Source organism: Aquarana catesbeiana, linkage group LG09, assembly GCF_042186555.1.
Source record: "Aquarana catesbeiana isolate 2022-GZ linkage group LG09, ASM4218655v1, whole genome shotgun sequence".
Classification (NCBI taxonomy): domain Eukaryota; kingdom Metazoa; phylum Chordata; class Amphibia; order Anura; family Ranidae; genus Aquarana; species Aquarana catesbeiana.
In genome coordinates this window covers 308349533-308365426 of record NC_133332.1, presented here as the reverse complement: position 1 = coordinate 308365426, position 15894 = coordinate 308349533, and the positions used below count along the sequence as shown (strand labels likewise).

Below are 15894 nucleotides of genomic sequence, written 5' to 3'. Positions count from 1 at the left end.
GAACAGGGGCCCTGAACTCACTTCATGGTATACAGGAGGTACAATATATTAGCTTGCTCCTGGACATTGGAGGTGTCCCGTAAGATGTCCACCAGAGCAGTATAATCCGTCTGTCCTGATGTATCCTGGGGAAGATGCACCTCTTCATGGATGGCTGGAATCTGAAAAATGTAACAACTTTCAGGAATATGTATTGGTCTCATTAGCATTATTGGTAGTCAATGAAAAGTCCACGTCAAAGCAATTTCAACAACAGTACTTGTGAAAAAATATTTGCCTCCTTCCTGATTTTTTTATTTTTTGACGATTTCATTTATTAAAACGGGAAAAAAACTGTCCACACCTGCCTGGCCCTATGTGAAAAAGTAATTGCCCACAAACCTATTAACTGGTTGTGCCACCTTGGCGGCAACGACTGCAATCCAGCGTTTGTGATAACTGGTAATGAGTCTTTCACATCGCGGTGGATGAATTTTTGCCCACTCTTCTTTGCAGAATTGTTTCAATTCAGCCACATTGGCGGGTTTTCCAGCATTTAAGGTCATGTGCCACAGCATCTCAATTGGATTCAAGTCTGGACTTTAACTAGGCCACTCCAAAACCTTAATTTTTATTTTTTTAGCCATTCGGATGGACTTGCTGGTGTGTTTCTGAGCATTGTCTTGCTGCATAACCCAAGTGAGCTTGAAGTCACAAACTGATGGGCAGACATTCTCCTTCAGGATTTTCTGGTAGAGCTCAGAATTCATGGTTCCATCAATGATGGCAAGTCGTCCAGGTCCTGAAGCTGCAAAAAAGCCCCAGACCATCACACTACGACCACCATGTTTAACTGTTGGTATCATGTGCTTTATTTAAAGAAATACTATGTTCGTTTTACGCCAGATGTAACAGAACGCACACCTTCCAATAAGTTAAACTTTTGTCTAATCAGTTCACAGAATATTTGTCCAAAAGTCTTGGGGATAATCCAGATGTTTTTGGCAAATGTGAGTCGAGCCTTTGTGTTCTTTTTGACCAGCAGTGACTTTGGCCTTGGTACTCTGCCATGGATGCCATTTTTTCCCAGTCTCTTTCTTATTGTTGAATCATGAACACTGACCTTACCTGAGGCAAGTGAGGCCGTCAGTTTAGATGTTGTTCTGGGTTCTTTTATGACCTCCAGGATGAGTCCTCGTTGTGGCCGGCCATCCTGGGAAGGTTCACCACTGTTCCAAGTATTCTCCAATTGTGGATTATGGCTCTCACCGTGGTTCACTGGAGTCCCAAAGCCTAATGCCGCGTACATGCGATCGGACTTTACGGCATACTTGGTCCGGCGTACCGGATTTCATCGGACAATTCAATCGTGTGTGGGCTCCAGCGGACTTTGTTTTCTCAAAAGTTTGACGGACTTAGATTTGAAACATGTTTCAAATCTATCCGGCGGACTCGAGTCCGGTCAAAAAGTCCGCTTGTCTGTATGCTAGTCCGACGGACAAAAAACCGACGCTAGGGCAGCTATTGGCTACTGGCTATGAACTTCCTTGTTTTAGTCCGGTCGTACGTCATCACGTACAAATCCGTCGGACTTTGGTTGATCTGTGTAGGCAAGTCCGTTCATTCGGAAAGTCCATCGTAAAATCCGTTGAAAAGTCTGCCGGGCAAAGTATAGTCCGGTCGTGTGTACGCGGCATTAGAAATGGCTTTGAAACCCTTTCCAGGCTGACTTTTTTTCTCATCTGTTCTTGAATTTCTTTAGATTGCGGCATGATGTGTTGCTTTTTGAGATGTTTTAATGTGCTTCACTTTGTCAGACAGCTTCTATTTAAAGTGATGTCTTGATTCAACAGGCCTGGGTGTGGCCTGTTGAATCAAATTTCACTTAGCTTTCCAAAAAATGTGGTTAATCACAGTTCATTCATGATTTAGCAGGGGGGGGGGGATTACTTTTTCACATACGGCAGATTTGGACAGCTTCCAAAAGTGGAACTTCCACTTATTTGTTTATTCGCTTCACATGGTAATGCCATTTCAAACTTCTTAAATCTGCTTTCATTCAAATAATCCCTGGTGATCCTGCCATGAAGGTTTTTGTTTAGGCACTTCCTGGTGTGGGAAGTCATCTCCCAATAACCCTCCAGTGTTGTCTGAAAGCACAGGCATGCCCTACTAATGTCACCATCAGAAAACCAGACCCGAGAAATGGCATGCAGCCACTAAAAGAGCAAGTAGCCTTGAAGTGATATCCGAAGGAAGGGTTGCCCGTGCCAGATTTAAAGCTGAATTCCAGAAATTCAGCTTCTTTGTAAAAACAGTAGGCATACCACGAGATAAGTCTAACGAGGTGCCTGATAACTTGGTAGACTCATCTCTATTATTCACATCTGACAGCTTTATTGAGTTCCAGGAAGATAACTTCCAAAGCTCCAGAGTCACTGGAACTGTTATGCCCCATCCGCCATAACAGTTCCAGTTGCATTCATGAAAAAGGAGCAAACTTAATTTTGTCTAACAAAAAGACTGGTGGTGGTAGATCACCTTTGTGATTAAAGAGCAATTATGACCTTTCCCATGCAAGGTGACAGCCCATTCACAGAAGCCTTTGTATTATGTGAATGCATTCAGAAAACAAAGGCTTCTGTGAATGGGCAGCAGAGGGGAGGGGCAGGCATAGCTGCTCTGTGTGCTTCTCTCAACTGGAGTGCAATAAACCTGTCACATAGACATAATAGAGAAATGTTCCAGAGGTGACATGCACCTACGTAACTAAACTTAACCCATAGCATGCCTACACTTTTTGCAAAGTTCTCAACAATCTTTTGAAATGAGAAAGCCACTTGGATGAATGGTGCACCATCTTGAACATTACTAAATAAGCCAAGCCTAATGTGACAAACTACTACTTAGCAAAGCAATATGACCTAAAATTGATGAACACTTTGCCATAACACCTACATGAGCTTATTGGACCCCACATTCCAAATACGAGGAGCGTTCAAGTCAAATGGGACTTTTGAGTTTATAGAATAAAAGAACAAGTTTCATTGAGTGGAAAATTACATACTAGCCCATTATGCTTTTACTCTGCAGGGGAAAGCAGGGGGGAAAAAAAGAGGAAGTAAAATGCCTGGAACGTTTCGGCATAGAAAGATTTGTTAGCATGCCTGAACCATCCTAGGACGGCCTGCTTCACTTCATCATCAATGCTGAAATGCTAACCTCGCCTCTTTTCAATTTCACAACAGGTTATGCGTCAATTATCCAGGATCAGGCGATCCACGCTCTGAATATTCACAGGAATGACTGCTGTGGGCTGGGCACCACCACGGCCGGGATCGTCACCGGACGTACAGCCATCTTTGAAACGTTTACACCATTAAAATGTCTTCCTGCGGCTGAGCGTCTCATCACCGTACTGTGCTTGAAGTCTTCTGTAGATATCCGCGGGTTTCACAAAAAACATCATCACCACGCGCTGTTCCATGCACGCACTAACACTAGTGTCTGCCATCTTGATTTACAGTCTCTGGATTGGCCCACGACTTTTGCGCTACCAGTAATAGGACACACCTGCCACTTACTAATCCGTGTAGTACCACCATCGCTAGCACCCCTTTTTATACCTGTAAGATTGAAGGGTCCAGTTTGACACCCCTCGCACATAGGCATTAACATGAAATTGCCCCTTCGTTCACATATACAGCAACAGCCTCCACTATTCAGGAAAGGCTTTCCACAAGATTTTGGAGTGCATTTGTAGGACTTTGGTCAAAAGAGCATTAGTGGGGTCAGGTACTGATGTTGGATGAGACGGCTAGGCTCAATCAGCATTCCGATTCCTCCTAAAAGCGTTCAGTAGAGTTGAGATCAGTACTGATGTTGGATGAGAAGACATGACCACAAAAGGTATTCAAGTAGGGTTGAGGTCAGATACTGATGTTGGATGAGATGACCCAATCCCAAAAGTGTTCAGTGGGGTTGAGGTCGGGTACTGATGTTGGATGAGAAGACCCGATAGTAAAGGTGTTCAGTAGGGTTTAGGTCAGGTACTGATGTTGGATGTAAAAGACCTGATCCCAAAGGTGTTCAGTAGGGTTGAGGTCAGGTACTGGAGTTGAATGTGAAGACCTGATTCCAGAGATGGTCAGTAGGGTTGAGGTTAGGTACTTCGGTTGATTCTGAAGACCAGATTCCAAAAGGTGGCCAGTAGAGTTGAGGTCAGGTACTGATGTTGGATAAGAAGACCTGGATCACAGTCAGCATTCCAAATCACCCCAAAGGTCATCAGTATGTTTGAAGTCAGGGCTCTGTCCAAAACACTTGAGTTCCTTCACACCAAACTGGTCAACCCACGTCTTTATGGAGCTGGCTTTGTACACAGGAGCACACAGTCATGATGAAACAGAAAAGGGTCTTCTCCAAACTGTTGTCACAGGGTCGGAAAGCACACAATTGTCTACCCATCACTGGAAACACTGAAAATTGTGCATAGGGGTGTCTATCAACTTTTGGCCTTCGGTAGGTGTGATAACCACAAATATTTGACCATAGAAGTATAGAGATGGAGAAGGTCTTTAGAAAATATAGGTTATATTTAATTTTATTATTAATATATTTTCATTATTTGGACAATAGTGAACATTTTATGCACAAAAGTGTTACCTTGCCGACTTGCTGCGGTTGGGGTGCATAATCCAACAAGTCGAAGGAGGGCTGGGATGACTTTAACAGCTTACTAGGCAAATACATCTGTACGTCTAGAAAGGGAATTACATTCTTTCAGTATATAACATACATATTTTTTTTACATTTATGTTGACATAATTGTTGCATTCATGAAAAAGGAGAAAACTTAAATTTTGTCTAACAAAAAGACTGGTGGTGGTAGATCACCTTTGTGATTGAAGAGCCATTATGACCTTTTTCATGTAAGCCAACAGCATCTCTGCAAAGAGTTCCCCCTAAACTCCTTATACTTACTTATACTTACCTGGGTCCATCATCATTTGTCGCAGCCAACACTGAAAACACTAGCGTGGGACACCAAGGAGTGCGGATATCACTAATTCAGTCCTATGACAGCATTCAGGTCCAACAACTGTCAACTAGGTCCAAGCAAAATCACAAGAAGGTCACATGCTCCCCCATACCTGGGGTGGGAGGTAGAATTAGAAGGTGGTTGGGGGGCCCTTTGCAGAGATACTCTCATGTATCATTGGGTCTAGAGTGGTAGCCAAAACAGTTCACCTATATATATATATTCTAACATGTTCCCTAGTTTAGGGACATTGTTGTCCAAAAAAGAAATAAATAAAATAAAAAGAAAACCAAGAAGGTCTCTTCCTCATCAAACATACTTCTGGGAGTCATGTGACTAGAGCGGATGCTGCTATTCCAACCAGCCCGTGTAGTATAAAGATAAGGAGCTGCCTCGGCCTATACTTCTCCACAAATCACCCCCTTACCAATGCGTTTCACCTCGCCCATCGGGGCTTAGTCATAAAGGTGGGAGCTTGAAGCAGAATCAAGGTTCTTGATGCACATTCTGCTTCAAGCTCCCACCTCTGTGACTAAGCCCCGATGGGTGGGGCGAAACACGTCGAGGAGGGGGTAGTTTGTGGAGAAGCGTAGGCTGGGAGTGTTACACTCATGCCCCCCCCCCGCTCTCTGTGGTTCCATCTAGTGGCCCCCCTAATCACTTGTAGGCAGACCACAGCAGGTGACCAGGGATGCTCCAAAAGATTCCATGACTAAGCCCCGTGGATGGGGCGAAACATGTCAGGGGCGTGGGCTGGATGGAGTTTAGGCTGAGGCTTCTTCCACTCTTTACATGAGTTTTGTGCATTGTGCAGTTTCTTGGACTTCTTTTCCTTCTTCATGCCTGTAATAATATGCCCAAACCATTGTGACTCGCCCAGAATACCTACTATTTCTTTTCAATGCTCTAAGATGCAGAAGCTCTTCAAGAGAAGAAGCATGGTAGGAGAGGTCTGTTTCATTACTCCCCTGTTGCAGAGGGCATTGGCGAGTTGAGAAGGAAGCTGGTCCAATCAAAACAGTCACCTGTTGCCCCTGCTAATGGGACTACTGATGGGCTTTTTTGCAAACTCCTTCTGAAAGCACCAATTTTACACATCCGCCTGATAACCCCACATAGGACCCAGATTTGGGACCCCCATGGCATCGAGAGCAACCACCCTCCCTCTTACATGGAGACAGGTTTCTCTCCACCTGCATACTTGGAAGGTTGCATGTTCCCGTCCCATAGGATGACCGCAACCTCCACATATGTACAGCAAGTCATTATTCAGTTCTCATTCTTTCCTATGACTGAACTGTATTTAAACCATTTTTGAACCAATTAGCTATACTATAGGGGCTTTTCCGCCCCCCCTCTTCCTGGTGGACATCCTGAGCTACACCAGAGACCCCCAACCAGCCTTTTAGTAACGAACACTTCAGACCTTAGTGGACCACCATGTCCCAGATCTGAGACGACATGGCCCCTATAACAAAAGTAAAATGTCAACTTCTGGAGATATAAAAAGGAGAAATAAATGGTATTAAATATAAAAATACAATAAAAACAAACATCTTACCCTGCACATTGAGACCTCTAGCTTTTGTGCGAAGGGATATGAGATCCCGCGTACTGTGAATGGCCGCCTTGAAGCGATGTAGTCCCCCTTTCTGTGTGGCGGGTGCTGGTTTGGGTGCGCTGGTGCTCAAAAGATGGCTGAGATATTGCGCCACCTCATCCTCCGAGTCTTCTGTAGTGAGGAACCAGGATTAAAAAGGGAGATGAGTACGACCGCTCTCCAGCACATCTATCTAGAACATCCCAGCAACCCAACACACGAGATTCATTGCTAGCGGTAATGTGGTTATAGTTGGTGAAAGCATGCAAGACAATAGGGTATCAAAACCATGCATTGCACCCCCAAAAAAAACGTAATGTTTTGGTTAAATACACTCTAACTGGATTTGTTTTAAAAATATTCCTGGAAAAATTGAAATCTTTAAAGCCCAATCGACTTTCAGTTTAAATCCGTTATATACTGTGCATTCCAGGTACAGCAATACAATTCGTTAAGGTCCAGTGTCTTTAGAAAGCTGCCAGAGCAGAAAAGCCTGTCACCCTGCCAGAGTGCTTGAGAGGATTCTAGTGTGGAAGCAGTGGTCCCTCCGCAGAGGTCTCACAAACCCCTCCTTCTGAATATATTGGTTGAGCCAAAAGGTTGCAGTGCCCCACCAGAATGGTAAAATCCACACAGGTTTTATTTGAAACACGTAAGGAACTTAATAACCAACGCGTTTCAGGGGGCCTCACCTCACTTTATTAGGGCTTTAACCACTTGACCTCCAGAAAGTTTTACCTCCTTTTAGACCAGGCCATTTTTTGCTATTCAGCATACTGTCACTAGTGCAGTACAGCCTCATCATATGACTGGTGTGGTGGTAATCAGGGACACTGATTGGTGACAGTATGAGAAAAAAAAAATGTAAATAATTTTTTTATTCAATTTTTTAAACCGCTTTTCTTTTTTTTCCTTCTTTCTTTTTGCACATCCTGCAATTAGAGTAGTTCATTATCACCATAGTGACACTGTACTACTCTTGGGGGGGGGCAATAGTTTTATGATTGTTTACAGCTAATCAAATGGTACAGGCAGCCAGGTATCATGTGATTGCTGTGGACCAAATCACAACAATAAAGAGCTTCCTTATAGTTGTGGTCTGTGATTGGCTACAGTTAATCACATGGTGTATGCAGCCAGGTATCATGTGATTGCTGTGGTCCAATCACAGATCACAACCATAAACGGCTTGCTTATGGTTGTGGTCTGTGATTGGCTACAACTAATCACATGGTACAGGGCACAGATCACAACTATAAGCAAATTGTTTATTAAAGGAAATCCATTCATAACAGTTTGTTTGTATTGGTGTCATGTGATCGCTATGACCAATCATAGCGATCACATGATACCCGGTAATTGTAACCCGCCGTGTCCACCAGATAACAGATCACAGAAGCGGGACGTAGCGAGCCCTGAACCTGGAACAAGCTGGAAGACGTGCATGTACATGATTCAGCCTGTCCATGCTGCCCGCCTGGATTTAAATGTACTGTGGGCGGTCTAGATGGAGTAAAGAGAATGGCTGTTAAGGGACTCGAGCTGTACAAAAAATCTGGATGATTGTGTATTAAAAGATCTCAGTCGCCTTCAGAAACTGGTAGATGCTGATTTTTGGACTTCTGCATAGAGACTACTGCTTCCACAAAGAATAGGGGGGGCATGTTGGACCTCTGCATAGAAGCTTCTGCTTCCACAGAGAATAAAGGGGCATGTTGGACCTCTGCATAGACTACTGTCTCCACACAAAGAATATAGGGGAGTGTTGGGCTTCTGCATAGATACTACTGCTTCCACAGAGAATAAGGGGGCGTGTTGGACCTCTGCATAGAGACTACTGCTTCCACAGAGAATAAGGGGGTGTGTTGGACCTCTGCATAGAGACTTCTGCTTCCACAGAGAATAAGGGGGTGTGTTGGACCACTGCATAGAGACTACTGCTTCCAAAGAAAATAAGGGGCATGTTGGACCTCTGCATAGAGACTACTGCTTCCACAGGGAATAAGGGGGCATGTTGGACCTCTGCATGGAGACTACTGTTTCCAAACAGAGAGTAAGGGTTTCTACGATGCTCTTAAAGGGCGACTATGCATTTGAAAGATGGAAAGGCAGCAAGGACTGTATACCCTTACACAGGAAGCACAACTTTACTGGCAGGATCAATAGGCATTTATTTAGCAGTAAGACTCTAAAAATATAGAAAAGCTCAATTGCCTGTACAAAAAATTTTGGGAGTTAGAGTGAATTTAACTGTGGCTAAAAAAAGTCAGGTCCATTATTTCTAATTGGGTCACTTAATGATTTTTTTTTAAAGCTGAACTCCAGGCACAAAAACTTTAAATATATTCTTCAATAACCACAAAGAATATAAATCCACTTTGCATGCACAAAATGCATTTGCAAACCGAGTTATAACCATGTAAAATTGTCCGTGACATCATCGCTGTGCTGTACATAGCCTGTGTGGAGAGCAGAGCTGTGGGAGGGGCCCAGCAGGCTCCACCCACTACAGGCCAACTGTAGAGAACCACAGGAGGGGGCGGAGACAAGACCAGTCACCCTGCACAAGGAGAGAGCGCAGAGCTGTAGGAGGGGCCCAGCAGCTCCCCCCACTACAGGCCAACTGTAGAGAACCACAGGAGGGGGCGGAGACAAGACCAGTCACTCTGCACAAGGAGAGGGAGCAGCAGTGACTGGTCTTTATTACAGGAAGCTCCTTTACAGAGACAAAGAATACACCTGCCTCTTGTATTTAGACAATATTGGAGAATCCCGGAGTTCAGCTTTAAATTTCCACCAGATGCTGATTTTCCATGCTCTAGCACACTTCCTGCTCATCGTGCATCTAGTCTGTGAAAAGTCACCAGCAACAACCAGGCAACCGTGAAAAGACACTTCCAATGGCAAAGATGGACAACAGTTAAAAAAACTTCTATCAGAAGAGAGCCAAACCGAGGCTCCAAAGATTTAGGCTTTACATCAGCCAGGACATTGTTTTTCCTGCTCATCAAAAATTCTTACACCAGTTGGGACCTCCGTTTCTTGGACAGCGAGGACTGAAGTCAAATGAAAATTTTCACCAAAAAAAAAAAAAAAAAAAATTCTCTCCCGGGGGTTACCACAGCTTTGCCACTTTTGTTTGCACTCCCTAGTTCTCCATGCTCTGCTTCTCCCCTTACCATCATCGGCTGGCAGAGCCACATGCACGGGCTGGTCTGGCTCCTGCACAATGATTGGCTGGCCCGAGTGTGAGCCACTCCCCCAGGCACACAGCTTACCCTCCGCACCAAGGTCCATGAAGCTGAGATGTTTGCAGCAGGATGTGGTGAGGAAGTCAGACAAGCGACCGGTCTGTGTCCTGGAATCACCAAGGAAAGAACGGCCAGTTAAAAGGGGGATTCCATCATCATCAATCATTCTTCACCATCATCATTCATCTATAAAGATTTATCATTCATCATCATCATCAACATCATGATCATCCATTATCATCAACCAATAATCAATCATTCTTTGTTATCATCAGTCATCACTCTTCATTATCATCATTCATATTCATCATTTATCATCATTCATTCTTCATCATCATCATCATCAATCATTCATTCTTCATTACCATCATCATAAATAAATTCATCATCATCCACCATTCTACATCATCACCCTCATTCATACTTTATCATCATCAATCATTAATAAAGGTTTATCATCATCATGATCATCTATTATTATCAATCATTCTTTGTTATCATCAGTCATCATTCACTCTTCATTATCATCATTCATATTCATCATCATTCATTCTTCATTACCATCATCATAAATCAATTCATCATCATCCACCATTCTACATTATCACCCTCATTCATACTTTATCATCATCAATCATTAATAAAGGTTTATCATCATCATGATCATCTATTATTATCAATCATTCTTTGTTATCATTAGTCATCATTCACTCTTCATTATCATCATTCATATTCATCATCATTCATTCTTCATTACCATCATCATAAATCAATTCATCATCATCCACCATTCTACATTATCACCCTCATTCATACTTTATCATCATCATCATCAATCATTAATAAAGATTTATCATTCATCATCATCAACATCATGATCATCCATTATCATCAAGCAATAGTCAATCATTCTTTGTCATCAGTCATTATTCACTCTTCATCATCATCATTCATATTCATCATCAATCATTCATTCTTCATTACCATCATCATAAATCAATTCATCATCATCATCATCCACCATTATACATTATCACCCTCATTCATACTTTATCATCATGATCATCCATTATCATCAACCAATAATCAATCATTCTTTGTTATCATCAGTCATCACTCTTCATTATCATCAATCATTCATTGTTCATTACCATCATCATAAATCAATTCATCATCCACCATTCTTCATTATCACCCTCATTCATACTTTATTATCATCATCATCAATCATTCTTACTACCACTCAATTATCATCGTCATCAAACTTTATTATTCATTCTTCATTATCAGCTTCATTCATACTTTAATATCTTCAATCATTCTTACCATCACTCATTCTTCATTATCATCATCAATCTTTATCATTCATTCTTCATTATCAATCATTCATTATTCATCATCATCATTCATCAACATCCATTATCATCAACCAATAATCAATCATTCTTTGTTATCATTAATTATCATTCACTCTTTATGATCATCAATCATTCTTCATCATCATTCTTCATTACTATCATCAAAATGAATAAAGATTTATCATCATTCATAAACATCATGATCATCCATTATCAACCAATAATTAATCAATCATTCTTTGTGATCGGTCATCATTCACTCTTCATTATCATCAATCATTCATTCTTCATCATCATTCATTCCTCATTACACCATCATCATAAATCAATTCACGATCATCATCACCCTTATTCATACTTTATCATCATCAATCACTCTTACCATCATTTATTCTTCATTATCAATCATTCATCATCATCCATCAACATCAACCAATAAGCAATCATTGTTTGTTATCATTAATCATCATTCACTCTTTATTATCATCAATCATTCTTCATCATCAGAATTCATTCTTCATTACCATCATCAAAATTAATCAATTCATCATCATCATCATCATCATCATCATCCATTCTTCATGATCACCCTCATTCATACTTTATCATCAATCATCATTCATTCTTTATTATCACAGTCTCTCATTCTTCATTATCATGGTCGCCATCAATCATCATCATTATTTAATCATTCATTCTTCATCGTCAATCAATCTTCATCATCAATCGTCATTCATACTTCATTATCATCATTCATTCTACATTATCATCATCAGTTCTACATTACCATCAGTCAATCATCGATCATTCACTCATCATTCATTATCATCAATCACCATTCATTCTACATCATTTATTCTTCATTACCATCATTCATTATCATAATCATCATTCATACATTATCACCATCATTCCTTTTTCATCATCATTCATTCTTGATTACCATGATTCATTCTTTATCATCATCAATCATCATTAATTCTTCATTATCATCATCATCATCGTTCAATCATCATCATTATGATCATTCATTCTTCACTATCATCAGCATCATCATCATCAATCGTTTTTCGTCATCAATCATTCTTCATCAACATCATGATCATTCATACTTCATTATCATCATCAGTAATCAATCATCATTCAGTATCACCATCATTCACTGCAATTAATTCACCATCATCAACATTATGATAATTTTTTATCATCAAGCATTTTTTTCAACTACATGATCATTCATACTTTATTATCATCATTAATCAATCATCATTCATTCTTCATTATCATCATCATGAATATCCATTATAATCATCATCATCCACCACCATCAATCATCATCATATATCATATATGGCTGGATTTGGGGACTTCTATTCTCAGGTTGAGGACCACTGCCCCCCATGCCTCTATGCCCCATGCCCCTAATGCTTCTTTCAATTGGTAAACATGATCAGAATTTTTTTTTTCTACAACACTATTAAACTTTGTAGCCGAGACATCACTTGTGGTCTTCTAAAGTTGGCCAGCTTGAACCACATAAGAAATGATGGAGCAATAATTCCACACCTGGCACCTCCAAAGTATCCATCCTGGAGTTTCCTGAAAGTAGCTAGGACAGCTGGATCCAAGTCTTTGCCGGACTCATCTAGGAGGAAATGCAGAGGAGATATGAGGGTTGAGGGACCTTGTCCTGAAGTGTAGCTCATGCTTACATGCACTGACAGAGGTTGCATAGTTAGGAGAGAAGCATCTCCAAAGCTTTTTTGGCCAATACTTCTCCTGTGGGTCATGGGAGTGCACTTACTTTTGCTTTTCTGTGAAGCAGAGTCAGCTTATAGCAGGCTATTGTCCTCTGCCAGCTGATGTCACAGAATCACTCCAGGCTCTGGAAGGATTCCAGGAGAGATCCACCAACCTGCTTGACTGACAGCTGACACATGGCTGAAAGCTGAGACAAGGACACGGCATTCCTGACAAGATCATCAGGTATTTTCTGTACTTGCTGATAATGATCTTGCCCCGAAAAATAAAAAAACGAACGTAGCCACCACATCGAAGGACTAGAAAGCTGCAATAAATTACATTTTTTGTTTTGGGGTTTAGATGTCCCTATTTGGACAGAGTGGGGTAGGGTCATAACTATCTATTACTGTCCCTATGGGGGAGATTTACCCTATTTGTCACCACAACAGAAAGTGAGGGAAAATCTGAAAAAAATAGGATTTTTTAAAACAGCTTACCTGTAAAATCCTTTTCTTTCGAAGGACATCACGGGACACAGAGCCACAGTAATTACTGATGGGTTATATAGGTATCACTGGTGATTGGACACTGGCACACCCTATCAGGAAGTTCAACCCCCTATATAATCCCTCCCCCTTGCAGGGATACCTCAGTTTTGTAGCCAAGCAATATAGTGTATTAGAAGAGGGGCGGGACCTCTGTGTCCCGTGATGTCCTTCGAAAGAAAAGGATTTTACAGGTAAGCTGTTTTAAAAAATCCTATTTTCTTTCTCGAACATCACGGGACACAGAGCCACAGTAATTACTGATGGGATGTCCCAGAGCAATGCTACCTGAGGGGGGGAACCACGACCAAGTAGGGTGCAATCAGACCTGAGGACCCTGTACCATTGCCTGCAGCACACTACGCCCAAAGGCGATATCCTCATGCCTTCTCACATCCACCTGATAGAATCTGGTGAATGTATGAACTGAAGACCAGGTTGCGGCCTTGCAGATTTGAGCCATAGAGGCCTGGTGATGCACTGCCCAAGAAGCACCAATAGCCCTTGTGGAATGTGCCCTGATCTGAAACGGAGGAATCTTCTGTTTCAAACTGTAAGCTTGAATGATCAACTGTTGAATCCATTTAGAAATGGTAGCTTTTGACGCTGCCTGTCCTCTATTGGGACCCTCTGGCAGCACAAACAAAACATCCGTCTTGCGGATCTGAGCAGTTGCCCCTAGATAGGCCTTAACTGCTCTTACTACATCCAACGAATGTAGAGATCTCTCTTCCGGAGAACAGGGATCTGGAAAAAAGGAAGGTAGAACAATGTCTTGGTTTAAATGAAAATCAGAAACCACCTTCGGTAAAAAACTAGGATGAGGGCGTAGTACCACTCTATCCTTGTGTATAATCAAATAAGGCTCCTTACAGGAAAGAGCTGCTAATTCTGATACTCTTCTAGCAGAAGAGATGGCCACCAGAAAAATTAAAATTTCCTTGTCAACAAGACCAAAGGAATCTGACTTATTGGTTCAAAAGGCCGTTTCTGTAACACAGCCAGGACCAAGTTCAAGTCCCAGGGGTTTAGGGGCGCTTTAACCGGGGGGTTAAGACGCATCACCCCCTGCATAAAGTTTCAGACCAAAGAATGCGAAGCAAGTGGCCGCTGAAATAATACTGATAAAGCAGAGACCTGGCCCTTGATGGTACTCAAGGCCAGCTTCATCTCTAATCCCATCTGTAGAAAATCAAGGATTCTACCTATGACATATTTCCTGGGATGCCAACCTCTGGATTCACACCAGGTTATATAAGCCTTCCAGACTCTATGATAAATCATCCTGGAAGCTGGCTTCCTTGCATTAATCAAGGTAGATATGACAGGACCTGAGAGCCCACGGCTCTTCAGAACGTGGGTCTCAATAGCCAAACCGTCAAATTTAGCATTTGTAAGGCAGGATGGAACACTGGACCTTGAGATAACAGGTCTGGGCGTACCGGTAGGGTCCACGGGGAACCTACCGTCATCCTTACTATTTCTGCATACCAAGTCCTTCTGGGCCAAGCGGGGGCCACCAGAAGTACCGACTTCCTTTCCTGCCTGATCCTGCGAAGGAGTCGTGGTAGTAGCAGAATAGGCGGGACTGCGTAAATCAGTGAGAACCGATGCCACGGAATCACCAACACATCCGTCCCGCATGCAAGAGGATCTTTTGTCCTTGCCACAAATCTGTCTATCTTTTTGTTGAATCGGGATGCAAAGATATCTACATCTGGAACCCCCCATCTTTGGCATCTGGCCCAAAAGACGTCGGGATGCAGAGACCATTCCCCTGGAAGTAACTGATGGCGACTTAGATAGTCCGCCTGCCAATTCTCTATTCCCGGGATGAAAACTGCCGATATGCATGGCACATGCATCTCTGCCCAGACTAAGATCTGGTTCACCTCTTTTTGAGCAGCTCGGCTCTGGGTGCCTCCCTGATGATTGACATAAGCCACTGCTGTGGCATTGTCGGACTGGATCCTGACCGGACAACCCTGTAGCCTGATAGTCCAGGCCTTTAGAGCTAGATGTATCGCCCGGATCTCCAGAATGTTGATGGGTAAGGTCCTCTCTGTCTTGGACCATACCCCTTGGACCGCAGCCTGTTCCAGAACTGCTCCCCAACCTGACAGACTGGCATCTGTTGTTACCACCGTCCAGGTAACCGGTATAAAGGATTTCCCCTTCTGCAGGTTTTCGGGTATGAGCCACCAATTGAGGCTCTGACGCACCGCATGCGACAGGTGCATCGGAAAGTCTAATGCCTGAACCTTCTTGTTCCAGGTCGACAGAATACTGTGTTGCAGCATTCTTAAGTGAAACTGAGCATAGGGAACTGCTTCGAATGAAGACACCATCTTCCCTAGTAGCCTCATACAAAGGTGGA

At 42.4% G+C, this 15894-nt stretch overlaps 1 protein-coding gene across 1 annotated transcript in view; it reads right to left on the bottom strand.

Annotated features, from left to right (window-relative positions):
• Positions 1-17: 17 nt before the first annotated feature.
• The window catches only part of LOC141109033 (phosphorylase b kinase regulatory subunit alpha, skeletal muscle isoform-like), a 58787-nt gene continuing 42910 nt past the window's right edge, over positions 18-15894 (bottom strand). The window contains exons 18-22 of the mRNA XM_073600988.1: positions 12796-12874; positions 9800-9978; positions 6582-6752; positions 4645-4739; positions 18-161 (exon numbers count right to left, since the gene is read on the bottom strand). Of these exons, the coding sequence (XP_073457089.1) occupies positions 18-161; positions 4645-4739; positions 6582-6752; positions 9800-9978; positions 12796-12874 (668 nt within the window). The remainder of the gene's footprint in view (positions 162-4644; positions 4740-6581; positions 6753-9799; positions 9979-12795; positions 12875-15894) is intronic.